Genomic DNA, 15,390 nt, shown 5'->3' with positions numbered 1-15,390 from the left:
TCCTTGATCCTGAATCTTGACAAGTCTATAAGCGCCCTTAGCTGCTGAATCTCAGGATTTATCGACTCAAGTCTCATCCTAAACATCCTATTTTCATTTCTCTTACTGCGTTTTTCTTTTTTTTTATTGGTGGACACTGAACACCAATATGATGCAATAGCAGCTGTGAAAGGAATCAAATTGTTGGTTCACATCAGACTTTTCATATAGAGAGGACCAAGTTTCTCTACTAAGAGCTGCTTTCAAATTGTTCAAATTTGAATTGGAGAAATTATAAGGAAATGCTGACCATCCTGATCATCCTTCTCATCAGCTCTCCCAATCAAGATCAACAGTGGTTGAGAACACTTGAGCTGAATGATCTGACAAAAAAGTATGCAGAACCGCTGACTTACAACTATCCTCAAAGATGTTGGTCATTACATTATCTATCGCTGTTCTGGAGTCAGGTCGAATTCTTGTTGGCTCTGATATTGTATAACGTAAACCAAACTGATTCAAGACGATAACCAAATTTCTGTAAGCTGGGGTATTCTTCAAGACATCAATATTATAATCGCCAGCTAAAATAATGTTATTTTTCAACCTCTCTGTTATCCGTTCAATTAAGCATGAGAATCTGTCGAAAAACAAGTCAATATCTCCATTAGGTGGTCGATATACCCCACAGATTACAAAGTCTCTCTTTCCCAAATTCTAACCTAATACCGCATATTTCAATGTCGCCCATTGAACTTATGTTACTATTATCCAGAATTCTCAAACTGCTACCCAAAAAATCCAACAAAACATCACTGACAAATATAGCAACCCCCCCTTTTCTCATACCGGACCTACAATAGCTACATGACAGAGACATATTATTCAATTTTATACAATTTATTTCGTCCTCCTTTAGACCATGCTCTGTAATAATTAAGACGTCAGGCCTTTCATCTTCAATTAAAATCTCCAGCAGATTTATCTTCTGAAATAGACCATCTATGTTCTGATGAATTACTTTAAAATTATTAGCCACCTGCTTATGTCTATTTGTCTTGAATTCACAGTTATCTACAATGTTATTTACATGATTGATAGAGTAAGAAGAAGAAGTAGTAGTAGCCATCACATTAGCCTTGTCATAAACTATTCGTTTAAATTAAAAGGATATATTCATCATTGGCTGAAACAGCTGTGGATAGTAAAAAAGTGAGTGAGCGAGTGAGTATGTGAAAAATCAAAATATCGCATCCCCAAAATTCATAAGATGACATATAGCTGTGAAATATAAACACGATCATTTTAGAGAATTGTGTTCTGTTTATCAATAAATAAGAATAACGAGCGAAGCTCGGTGCCCCGATAATACTATAATAAAGGAAAGAACTGGCTTATACACGTACAAGATAGGAAAATTATGCCTGACGCATCATCACGTCTGTACTACTGATGTACTCGACTGATTAACTTGAAACTTTGCATATAGATTCTCAATCAACCGAGGATGGTTATAGGCCTATTTTCAATTCTTCAAGATTTCATTACGACAAGTTTTTAGTTTTGAAAAAGATCCTTGCGGAGCACGGGTTACCTGCTGGTTTATAATAAATAAAGCTTACCTCATCACTAGTGTCCTTCACGTCAAGGATGAGTTTTATGTCTGATTCCAAACAAAATTTTATGCATTCATCCAAAGTTGGAATTTTCGCTTCAACAAAAGTTTGTCTGGAAAAATAAAAATACAGTTAATCTTCCGATTATATATATCCAAGTTATTTAGCTATTTATTTATCAATAAATGATACTAAAATCACGCTTCTCACGTCATTTATGCTCTTTGCCTCAGCCCGAACACTTTCAATCCACTGTATAAAATACATACTAAGTGTACTAGTAGTTCTGTGAACAGTAGACCTCGCGCAGTTATAACGACGTCCCAAACCAAAAGCATATCCAAACTGATACACTAACTATTTATTTGATCAGATCATGCTTACACAAGATTTAATTATCATATAACGCTTTCCGGAATTTAGCTCGAGAAAACCAGAAGACATCTAGGGACCCAGACGAGCTGTTATAAGTTCTTTGCATCCTATTTAATAGTGCATAAAAATAGCATTCAATGAGGCATGCAATTTATAGTCTACACAGCTGCTAATTTTTTACCAAGTTACATTGAGATATTGAATTGCATGCGTCATGGCATGCAATTTATAGTCAACTCGACAGCTGATTTATGATGAACAATTCTATAGTCTGATTTTCACTCTAATATTGACGTATGAAGGAGGCTCCTTTTTCCTTTTATATTATCCTTGAAATGCAAAATTTCCAAAAACCTTGTATATACGTCGACGCGCAAATTTAAAAAGGAACATACCTGTCAAATTTCATGAAAATCTATTACCGCGTTTCGCCGTAAATGCGCAACATATAAACATTTAAACATTAAGAGAAATGCCAAACCGTCGACTTGAATCTTAGACCTCACTTCGCTCGGTCAATTAAATGTTATAGTATTCAAATTTGTATTGTAATTGTTTTTGATGAATGAACTTTGATTTGATTTGACTGAAGAGCGGTTCCCTCTCCAAAGCCCTAGTTCTGTGACATGGTTATTCAAGTGCTCCTCGATGCCTTGTACGGTAATCATGCTAAAACTGATTTCTCTGGAATTTATCCTAATTTTTCTTAATGAATACAGCTAATTCCAGAAAGTAGAGAGCTGGAGGTTTTGACTTTTACCGCATCTACTCAAACCAGACAATACACTGCTGCCTCAATCACTGGTACCTCCAGTTCTTACTTTAGCTGTATTTTTTCTGTCAGCGACTAAAAAATAGTTATTTGTATATCTAGAGTGAAAAGTGCTGTTTTTTCTCCCTGAGGGAAAAGTTTGAAGCCCGAGGCGAAGCCGAGGGCAACAATTTTCCTGAGGGAGAAAAAACATTTTTCACTCGTGATATACACAACATTTTTCCTCCACCTACATTTTTATAAAAACTGCTAATAAAATAATTTTTAAAAACGTATGTGACCAAACAATGTGTTACAACATAATCTAAAAAGTAAACAGAAACAGCTGGCTTGTAATCACAGTTCTCCTCCGACAGCACTATCTGTCGGCTAAAGTTGTAACAACAATGACAGCCAGAGCTACAGCTATGATGAAGTTCCCGTTTCAAATTTGATTAGTTAATAAGTAATATTCGTTGGCTGATATTTTGAATAACATGGAATAAAAGAAAAAAATATATACATTTTTTTTAGTATAACTTAGTGATATGAAGTTTGTAATAATAATTTCAGCATATAAACATAATTTTATATATCGATCAAATGTCTGGTTGAGGTATTGAATTTAGTTCGTTTATTGACTGACTACTCTATATGCTTCCTCATCTGAGCTTAGACCTTCTGACCTATTCCAAATGTAAGTTTTTAAAATAGAGATGCTTCCCATGTTATTTAAATGGAGTCACTTTTACTCCCTAGGGAGTTTTTCTGTTTTTTAGTACCGAGAGCGAAAAAGTGACACTTTAGTATCATGTTTCAGGGAGTAAAGTAAGTAGTTTTGACAGTAGGTGGAAGAAAAATATATTTGTTACGACTGACATGCTATATTTTCAAGAAATTATTTTTTCAATTGACACATTCTTGTACATTTTTATGTATATTTGAATAAAGATGATTGATTTATTGATGCTTTCATAAGAGTCTTAGCACCACTCTTAGGTAAATTTTAATAATGATTAATTTCACGAGAACCAATCAGAGAACGTTTTTTTTTTTTAAAGAAGGCTTCTCAGATTGGTTCTCGGAAAATTAATTACAATTAAAACTTGACCGGCTTTTTGTGCAACCGGCACCTAGCATTGAAAATCATACTCACTTGATATGTGGTTCCGGTTGAAATGCAAGTTTCAACTCTTGAAGTGCTTGAAAGGTTTTGATTTTGATTGGTCCAAATCCGTTAGTCATACGTTCCAGGGTGTCATCGTGGAAAACCACTGCAATATTGTCTGCCGTCAGCCATAGATCAATTTCAATGCATTTGCTCCCTTTATTTTTGCACTGCGAAATGAAAATTCAGAGGAATTTCTAGAGATACAGGCACAATTTAAGATACATGTAAACTATAGAGTGCTAATGGAAATTATTAAGCTGATAAACTGAGGGCCAGACCACATGAAGCTTTTTTTTTTTGGGCGCTAACTCAACCAGCCAATCAGAGAGCTTCCGGCTCTGCCGACTTTGAAAATGCCGTCTGAAAACACTTAGGGCCGGTTTCCGAGCTCGGGTTTGGCTAAGACTTTAAACAGCTGGAGTCAGAAAATTAGCTTTCCAAAACGGGGCGTAGTCGCAGCTTTTATAACAGTAGTCGCAGTTTTTATTTTCTCATTTCTATAATTGGAAACGTTTTTTCCTTGACAAAATAAACATTTCTAAATAATTCAAAATAGCTGAAACTTTACACTACCTATTTTCTCTTAATTTTATTCTGTGTTTAATTTTCTAGTTTTTTGAATTCTAATTCAAACGTGACTCTGACAATGACTACGACTAAGCCCCGTTTCGGAAAGCCCATTTTCTTACTCCAGCTGTTTAGAGTCTAGAACTCCCGAGCTCGGAACCGGCCCTACAAAAGCCGGTTTAACTTTAACTGTGATTAATTCCAAAAGAACCATCTCAGAGAAGCCGTCTTTTCAAAAACGCCTTCTCTGATTGGTTCTCGTGGAATTGATCACATTTAAAATGTAACCGGCTTTTGTGCAACCAGGCCTTGATAAGGTCTGGCCCTAAGGAAACTGTTCCGCTGGCCTTGCAACTGGTCTTTAGTCATCGTGCTCGGTAGCATGGGTATGTGTCTAGAAAACAATATCCACTGATTTTACTGGACTCCAACCGGTGGCTCTGTATGTATAAGGTGCGTACAGACTCTCGCTCTGCTCCGCAACCGAACGTCACTCCAGCAGAGCGATTGATGATCGACCGGGGAGCAAGAGTGGTTCGACCGGGGAACGCGAGAAGATCTAACATCTTCCGTAACGTTCATGATGGGTGCGTGGGCGTCCGACTGTGGTTCGATGGTGGTACAATGCGGTACGAGGGCGGTACGAGGGAGGAGAGTGCTCGGTGCGGGTTGGAAGCACGATATGTGTACGCAGCTTAATAGGGGTCTTAGATCGCATACCTCAGATACATTATATAGGATATCACATGGGATAAAATACCTAGCTACATCTTAAGAATCTTAGATCTCTCTCCCTCTCTGTGGCCAAGGCTAAACACATAGTTACATAGGACAATTCCCCGACATTAAACTAAGAAGAAGTCAACTGAAGTAGTAATAATTTGAGTTTCTGAAGAAGCAAAGAAATTAAAGCTTGAATTGCACAATTCCCCGGCCTCTGACTGCGGGAAAACGGAACAAGCAAGTCAGTACACAACAGTGACAGTGAAAATATGATTGCATCTAAACTCATCGGGTGAGCTGCGTGTACGGCATGGGGTACCACAGGGCTCTGTTCTAGGGCCTGTCCTGTTCATCCTGCATATGAATGATTTGAGGGTCGGCGGAAGTGAGTTGCTGTTTGCGGACGACACAACCCTTGTAGGGAGAGGATCCTCGCTTGCAGCTGCCACACTTGAGTTGGACAAGTCCTTTGCTGAGCAGGACGCTGGTTTCAGGAGAACAGGTTGTTGCTCAACGTTGGCAAGACACAGAATAGCATGTGCACTCTGAGAAACTATTTCAATCATTCATTAAATGAATCAGTGAAGTTTCTGGGATTCAACATTGATCCAAAGTTAACATGTAGTGCACATGCGGATGCTGCATGCAAAAGATTGTCTCTTGTGGTCTACCCGTTGAGAAGATTGAGGTGCTTGCTGATTGAAGAGCATTTGATTATGGCCACAATGGCCATATGAATAAAGTTGAGCATTTGCTTATACTTCTAAAATATTGAGCATTTGCTTCATTTTCTATGAATAAACGTGAGAAAAACCTTTTGCTCATGCTCATCAAAAAAATAGTTTGAGCATTTGCTCAAAAGTAAAGGCTTTTGCTCAAAATTGTATGAATAACTAGAGCATTTGCTCAACTTTTGAAGCAATTGCTTCAAAAAAGGTGAGTCTAGTCTAGAGCAGCTATCACCTTTTGCTCATAGTAAAATGGCTCAACTAATTCGTATGAGGAAGAGGAAACTATACCAGATACGATCACACCAATAGTTGAGAACTATAAAACTCTTTTTAGATTCAACCATGATATATATCACCATTATCCCTACAAAGAATAAATACAAATATAGCTGTACCTGTTATAAAGATAGCCATCACAAAGTAGGAAATAGACATTTAAGAAGATGAGAGTGTAGACGATTATAAGAAGGCTATTGATATTATAAGAATATGCTGAAGATTATTATAGAGATGACATTTTTTCAAGCTTTTATTTCAAAATTCTAAACTCAACTAACCTAAAACTCTATTCATAAATAGAAAACAGAGCAGACGACGCAAACACAAGCGTTGCACCCTACTTGCATATTTAGCACTTCCGTGAGCTATAAAACAAAGTAAGGCTACAAAAGCGAATCAGCTGATGAAAAATCTTTAAAATACGTGAGCATTGCTCCAGAGTTCAGGAGCATAAGGTAAGAGTAGTCTATAAGGTAAAGCTTATTCATATAAAAATGAGCAAATGCTTTTGCTTCTACCTTTTGCTCATGAGCAAAACCTTATGCTCCATGCTTTTGCTCTGGTTTTATTCATATGGGCCATTATCTATGGTAGACTGCTGTGAGGGCACTCTTCCACTGTGAGAGTGTTCTGCTACTGAAAAAAAGCAGTTCGGATATTATCATCCAGCGGTCATTTAAAGCACTGTAGGCCACTCTTCGTCAGACTCGGGATTCTTACAATTTTTAGCCATTTTATCTTTGCTTCCCTGGCTGGTATTAGGAATACCAATCTGAGGGGTTGCAGAGTGCACCCTACTCACTTCGAAATGCTCTCAAAGTCAATGTTCCACGATGTAGACTAATTAACGCTCAGAACTGATATCCCAATATCGCTATTAAAATATTGTTAACATGATAGGGCCTACTTCCACCTATGCGTCATTTAAGTAATAGTGAGTTTGAGAGGAGACTCAAGTCCTGGCTGCGTGTCACACCATACTACTCCTTGAGTGAATTTTTTCAGGAGTCTACAGTTGACATTTAGTGGCCATCACCGTGTTTAGCCATTCTATGCCAATATATTTTTAATATTTGACCTGACAGTGTTGTCAGAAACTTATGTGTAAACTGAGTTTGAGTATATTGGCGTGATGACCTACCCAGCGCATCTGGCTGGCTAATGGTTCTACGATCTGAAGATTGAAGATAAGGAATGATATATTTTGCTGTTTTTTGTCACTGGGTATGTGCGAATCCATGTCAACATTGTTGGGTAGCCTAGCCTATAGTCATTTTATGACCAACATCATAGTTTTATACTGGTGCGTTTACAACTTGCTCGTGTTGCCTAAATAAATAGACCTACTACAGGATTAATATTTTTTTCATAAAAGTAAGCAATATATTTTGGTACTTACCGATTTGATAGCTGCCATACTATTCTCTGGAGCATCTAATCCACATGCCCTGTGAGCTACTGTCTTGATTGCAAATGTATCTTCTTCTGCAGATTCATTTTCACCGGAAAGGGGATGTCTGTCCCTCTCAATTATCCATAGATTCTCCCCCAAAATTTCTCTAATCACAGCCTCGCTTGGTTGAGGAATAGCAAACCAGTTCAAAATGATAAAACACAAAAATGGCAATATTGCAAATATCAATCCAACATAGAAACTTGTAGCTTCAATTGCAACTATTATGATACTATACAAAAGCAAAAATGCACCGTAAACAGTTAGACAGATTGACAACTTCATATTCAAATTAAGGTTTGATTCTTGAATAATAATTAATAATAGCTGCCAAAAAGCTCAATATAGTTTGCGATGAAAATTGTTTTCCAAAAGTCAACAATTATTATTCATGAGATCAAAAAGTAAACACTGTACTTCAAGTCGACACTAAAAAGTTAATTTGATTGTTCAAATACACTTGTTATCATTATAAATTCACATATCATTTAATCAAAGAGAAAAATAATTATTATGAAATTTAGCATGAACTAAATAGTAAACTTTCAGTTGAATTTAGATTGGAACCTAAATTTACATTACGATCAAAACAACAAAGTACAAACTTTGTTTTCTTCTTTCACGAAAATCCTAACCTCAAAATATGCTTGGCAGACATCTGATAAATAAAATTACTAATGTCTATCATGAAAATTACAGTTGCAGTTTTGATAGTATTATTTATTCTGGAAAATATATTATTTGAATTAATCTTACACTCTATAAATAATATAATATTTTTATGAATCGGGCTCAATCAAAATACGTACGGGTTACACGACACTTGAAGGGGCGTTTACATTAGTCAAGTAAACTTGACAAACATGACCATTCTTTTATAGTGAGGTCTACGTTATAATGGCAAAGGAGAAAGATAGGAGAGCAACGTTACCGATCCTCGGTCTTGTTAATGCCTTCTATAGACGGTAGCTGATACAGGTTTATTGATGTCATATTAACTGTTCTTACTCGTTTAAAATAATCGATTATATTTTTTAATAATTTCATAGGTAGGTAGGTAATGAATTTTCATAATAAATTAAGATGAAATATTTTATTAATTAATTATTAATTCCACATTGTCAAAGGACGATTTGGCAACAGAGCAAAGCAAGAAAGAGATAGCGCTATCTGCTTTGTTGAATGGTAGACAAGGATAGCAATACCATTGTAAATCAAACCTGCCATTATAACGTGGACCTCACTATATAATAATATTATGAACCCTACTCTGGAAGTACGTACGAAAATATGTAATTCATAAAAAAATCTTTATTAAGTGACTCCGCGCTCTGCCATAAAATTCGTGGGAATGGGTCAAGCATGTAAAGAGATTTTTATTAATGAAAAGTGTATCATTTAATAGTTGAGATACCTAAATGAGTATAGACTTGTTCATGATAAATTAATGAGAGATGATGGATGAATTTTTATTTTTGAATAGTAATACAAATCACCTATCAAATGAGATTATTCCCAATATAATTATGATGAAATGTGATGAAAAATAAAAGATTAATAAATATTCAAAATAATAAAATTATTATATTTGAATAATGTCTCTCATCTCTCTTCTTTTCGATCCACATGAACTACCCCTCTTCTGCCCTGACCTAATTCTTATTTCCCACAACAGTTTCAGGAGGCAGCACAAATCAATATCTGTTTCTCTTGCAATATAACAGTTAAAAAATCACTTCGTGGTGGTTCGGAAACCACCAAAAGTCGTAGGTCCATACATCCACATCTCATCATCATCCATCTCATTATACCCAGCACGCACAAGTCTGGAGATCTTGTGGTCATCATCCTCATCAAAAATATTTAGTGCCGATTGCACAACAGCCAGTTAAATTTTAACTGTGATCAATTCCACGAGAACCAATCAGAGAAGCCGTCTTTTCAAAAACGCCTGGTTCTCGTGAAATTAATTTCGGTTAAAATTTAACCAGCTCTTGTGCAATTAGAGGTGTTTGAAAAACACTAAATATGATTTGCAAATGAGAGGCAAAATGCCAACATGGACGCATAATTATATACTTGTTTACTTACTCCAAATAAAATAAATAAGCTTCGGATGATCATGAAAAGTTTCATCCAAGTAGCTTATTTCAACATAAAGGTCAAGGATGAGGAAAAGTATACAGAAATAACTCAACTACGGTATACATAACAATGATGAATACACTTTGATGAGATAAAAACCAATAGTAAATTCATAATCAGGGGCCTGTTCTATGAAACTTGGAACTATTATAACTTGAAACATATATACGGAAATCGGAATCACGAATGAGATTAATCCAGAGCTTGAAAACATTGGAATAATAATAATAATTTACTGTAAGCTTCATGAAACAGGCCTCCATATTATTCAGGGAGCGAACACTACTAAAATATCTCTAGTTTTCTATTTCTTTTTCAAATATTTATTTTAATTCTTATAATTATTATTTTCGTCTTTCATCTTTTTTTAACAATGCAATACGCAACAATGAACAAACAGTTTTTCAGTAGTTCAGTTCAACAAGTAGTTAATCAATTTAACAACAAAAATTATAATTTTAATGCGAAACAAACCAACTTTGTTTAGTACTTTCCAGTTATAAATGTTAACGACAGCACAATTATTGTGCCATCACATGTAATTTTCAAGCTAAAAGCATGATATTGTGTCTATATTTTGTATTTTTCTTCAAAATTATAATAATATTATTAATATGCATTGTATTGGAGGTTGTTATGTCGTTATGAAGGTACTATGAGTATAATTATCATGCATTTTCTTTCTATTTAATGTAATGGTTTGTATTTTGTCGAATTGTAGACAAAATACTAGTAGAAAAATATTTTAAAGAAAAATACAAAATATTGACACACAGGACCGAAAAGTACTGTAAACTCCCATTACTTATCTTAACTTTAGCCTAAATTATGAATTGATCACGAAGGTTTTCTGTCTTTAAAATGTACTCATTTCTAATAAGTGTCTTGATTATGCTTTTATTACCATACAATAATGTATTCTATCGATGAAATTCACTATTGTAATTTCGAGAACAGAAACAGAGGAAATGACCTTATAACATTTTGTCTTCCCAGCAGACGTAGGTTACATTGGAAAAGCAAAATTATGCTACAGTTTGAAAAACCATCCTTCTAAGTTGATCAGATTTATTCAATTCCTAAAAAATAATCATTATCTTACTAATTTATAACCGATATTTATTCAAAATCGACAACATCTGAATCTATTTTAATCTAGTTTACTGTACAAATCTGGTTTATTTTATACTTCTAGGAATATTATTTTTTGTATTTTTTCGTAGATTTTATTGTACAAATTTAATTGAATTTACATTCATACTTTGTGGAACACGGAGTTCTCGTTTTAAAAATGTACAAATACCACAAGCCTCATTCTACCAACATTTAACGTGAAAAATAGATGAGATACAAATAGTGAAACCTGAATTGAACAAGTTTTGAGAAAAATGTGGATTTTTTAAAAAATGTTTGTTCTTCTGAATGGTGAGGAAATTCAAGAATTTTGAAAGATTTTCTTGCTAGAATGTCAATATATTGGACAAAATTGGGAATGAGTAAACTATTTAAAACATTGAGAGTATTATTATTTTATAAAACAATTTTTCAAAAACAAAATATTGTTCTTCGACTATATACTATAAGTGTGTTTTATGGGTTGCGATGTGTTAATTTGAACTATGAATTAGAATTTCTTAGACAAAATATAATGTTCAACTATTTATGAGTTTTTTTGTTTAAATGAGCGGCAAGTTATTTACCAGATTAAGAAGATGAAGTATGTCATTATTATTAAGAGAATCATGATTGATTTGATAGATTATATCGAATTGTGTTTGTTGATTCAATAATCTATTTCAAAACTTCAATCTTTTGAGCCAAAAAGTTTTTTCTGCTATTGATCATAAATTTGATATTGAATGTTTAGGAAATTTCCTTGTTTCTTACTTCATACACTCTATCAAAAAATGTAGGTTTTTAAAGCAGTGAAATTCTATTTCCGGACTAGAAAATTGTTTGAACACAATTTCATCGAATATTCCTAGTTGAATTCAAACTAAAAAATGAGATCTAGAACCAATGTTGAGTGGAAGAAAAAGTACTTTTAAGTAACTATTTCAACAATTTTATTCTGATAAGTCAGTGATGGAAAATGATTAGACCTTCGCAATCGGATAAGACATACCAATAACAGCTTTGAAATGCGGTTTAACAATCATAGTAAATCTTACTACATCAACATTATAAACTCTCTCCTTCATTTCATTATACAATTATTTTATAAAATTTGGTTTGAAATCTATTTTCATTCCACGTGTTTTCAAATGTAGTTGACAAAAGTTCCTTTTTAGTAACCATTAAACACTCTATCAAAAACGTTTTGCGTTTACAAAATGATAACCGTTCAAAACAGAAAATACATGTTTGATTGCACACATTACATCAACCAATCGTCATAGACCAGCAATTATTATTGATTGATACACAATGCCATTTCCTAATAAAAGATATCGACTTTTCACTCTTTATTCAATAATTATGTTATTTATGTTAGGTTAATGAATTTATACTCATCTATTTACGTGGTTAATTGTATAATAAATATACGATTGTAACTGTTGTACAAAAACATATCGTTTTATAATTAGTAATTTATCTAACAGATACACAATCTAATATTTATTTTTAGTTTTTTTATAATTTTTCTGTGTTTTGATCTATTTATCATCAATATCATTATTCATTGTAAAACAATGAACAATCAAATATAACATAATAATAATTATACGGTTTCATTGAACAATTAATAATTATTTTTATATCTGTTCTATAAGTTTTTTAGTGTATTATTTATGCAATAATAAACTTTAAAAAATCCGATTATTTCCAAGGTAAGGTAGCGACTTTGAAGCTACCTCACAAAACTTAAATTGAATACTTATTTTTCCAATTTCAAATGAAAATCTATCGCCATTATTCTCGGATACATTAATTTCCTTGGGGATGGAAATCATGAATATTTGAGCAAAAAACTTTCATTTTTCACCACGTTTTTATAAGAAATTTATCAATTCTCCAGTTTGATTTGTACAAAGCTATTAAAAATTGAAATTTTAACTCTTATTATTTTGATTTATAATCAATCAATATTGATTTATCAGTAATCGTTTCTTGATGCTTAATAATTTCTGTTGTAAATGTAATGAATACCGTAATTATTTTTCGACAATGTTATTGTAATTTATAAACTATTTTGTAGAGCTATGGAGTGAATAACTATACAATTATTGTGTACAATTCTAGGCCATGAGAAATTATGAAGATCATAGCGTACGGTACAGTACTGGACAAGTTTCACGTTATTTCAAAACAATAGTTAATCGGTTAATCTACGATCACTTGAATTGATCAGAGATTAAATTTTGATTGACGATCCTGTTTAGCTGTTTTGGTGGAAGGAATTGCTACAACAAAAATGGAATAACATATTTTTCAGATATTATCGTCGAGTCTCTTAACAACATAACATTATAAATGCAATTTTTTACAGTTCTTATAAAATCGACGATGGCCACAAATATATTATTATTGAATTGTTTAACTACAAGTTGATTTACCAAATGCATCTTACACAAAATATACGACAATCAACTACAATAGCCATAATAATGAGTAAATCAGCATCTTCAAGTTACCACACAAAATATAGGCGTTTAAAAGCAAGTCTAATGCAATAATAATAGGCATAATGGACGAATTTTTTGGGACAAAACATACATTTAGAAATTTTCCAATAATTTTCATCCTTGTATGTAAAGTATGGTTGTTTAGGAAATATCATCAATTTTATGTTCAGAAAAAAAATTGTCCATTGGTTGGACTTTTATGAGGTAAAACATCACGAACGTGAACTGAAAAATCGATCTTCAGTATTATGTTTGTGTTTCAATAGATATTTATTAATTTTTCACCTCAATCAACAATTATAGTGTTTTTGGAATTCCGCTTCAGTACAATCACTTATTTTCAAGAAAGAAAATGTTCTCTGTGATTTTGATAGATAGAAAAATGAGTATTATGCATGACAATTCATACTTTTCTCTCTATGAAGTTTGCATTGTAATTACAATATAATGGTTCAAATCCATATTATGTAACAATAACATTTCTAAAGGTGCAGTGTTGAGAAATCTCAACATTTTTTGAAAAATTGGGGTCTTTCAAATACTCACTATACATATTAGCTGATGAAAATAGTTAATGAAGCAATAAGATAAATTGAAAATAAATAAATGAGCAGTTATAATGGAAGAATGAAGATCGTAAAATAAACTGAGTAGCTAAAACTATAAACACCACTTCAAGAGAAAACTTATTATCTCTTAGGGAAAGGATGTTCAGAAATTTGGACTTTATCATATTCTAAGAGCAAAGATAAGAAGAGAGGTTTGCTCTGTAGAAGATGTTCGTAGAAAGCATAAGGAAGAAATATTAAATATCCATCAAGGGGAGAAAACTGTATTGAATTTGAATATGGAAAGAACAGGAAAATAAATACGAAGAAACAAAGATAATAATATGATAGAATAGGTGGAAGTCGAGAAAAAAATTGGTTGCTTCAGCTAAGAATAGTGAGTACTAATTCAAGTTGCAGGGTACCATCTCCCACCACTTTCAAAATAATATATTATTGAAAAAATTAACTGATATACCGCGTTGTATTCTATATCATGTTCCTAATATGATTCACCTAATTTGTAGTTACAGAAATGCAATATTGTGCATTCTCTGAATGTTCTAAAAAATTTAGCTACTTATGAAATTCAACAACATACTTGACAGATTTGATGAAAAATGAATTGGAACCTCATTTCAACAAACACGAAATTGTATTGTTTAAGAAAAGTAAATGCATACGTTCAAATCTAAACAAAACCTATAAAAAATCCCTATTTACTCTTTTATAATTTTGTTGTACAGTATATAACGACACAACTACACTTTTCATAGTTTTAATACGTCTCTACATGCATACATTAATGATAATTTTAAAAAACAATGCTACAAAAACATGTTTTGAGACTTCAACAAAGTAATGATAGCGAATTCTAATTTTTATCTTGAAACTCATTAATAATTTAATAAAATTGTATGGGTGTTGACCATACATCTTCATTGTTTTATGAACAATTATATACTTTGCAACAATTAACATCAATCAGTTGAATAACAGAAAGGATACATCAGAGTGTTTTGAAAGGAATCAATCATATTTTAATATAATTTATGATGACATTGATTTTGGTGTAAATTTTGGAGTAAATTATTGTAAAAATAGTTTCTTAGGAAATTTCGTTTGCTAACTTATTTATTGTACTCCAAATGCTGAAAGCTTTAATGTTTCAAATCTTTAGAGTGGAAAGTTTTAAAATTTCTCACTTAGAAGTTCCAATTTTGTACTAAATATTTTAAGCAGAGGAGAGAAGATTTATGAAGATATTTTATTAGTGGTCCACAGGATAGATTTTGTGAAGTCGCCATTTTTCAATGTTTTTCCTCAGTAGGGTTCATGTCATCGTTTTATTAAAATGTAATATTTTCTGAAAAAAGTTTCAATTGCTAATATCTTTAATAATTTTTGTTATAGACCTATCGGCCTA

At 32.8% G+C, this 15,390-nt stretch overlaps 1 protein-coding gene across 1 annotated transcript in view; it reads right to left on the bottom strand.

Annotated features, from left to right (window-relative positions):
• LOC111059508 (glycerophosphodiester phosphodiesterase 1) overlaps positions 1-8,277 on the bottom strand; it is a 31,983-nt gene extending 23,706 nt beyond the window's left edge. Inside the window, exons 1-3 of the mRNA XM_039439895.1 lie at positions 7,592-8,277; positions 3,878-4,059; positions 1,602-1,707 (exon numbers count right to left, since the gene is read on the bottom strand). Of these exons, the coding sequence (XP_039295829.1) occupies positions 1,602-1,707; positions 3,878-4,059; positions 7,592-7,930 (627 nt within the window). The 5' untranslated portion in view covers positions 7,931-8,277. The remainder of the gene's footprint in view (positions 1-1,601; positions 1,708-3,877; positions 4,060-7,591) is intronic.
• Positions 8,278-15,390: the final 7,113 nt, after the last annotated feature.

Source organism: Nilaparvata lugens, chromosome 13 (assembly GCF_014356525.2).
Source record: "Nilaparvata lugens isolate BPH chromosome 13, ASM1435652v1, whole genome shotgun sequence".
In the NCBI taxonomy this organism is placed as follows: Eukaryota; Metazoa; Arthropoda; class Insecta; order Hemiptera; family Delphacidae; genus Nilaparvata; species Nilaparvata lugens.
Note: the sequence above shows the minus strand (reverse complement) of the source record. Positions and strands in the feature narration are given on the sequence as shown.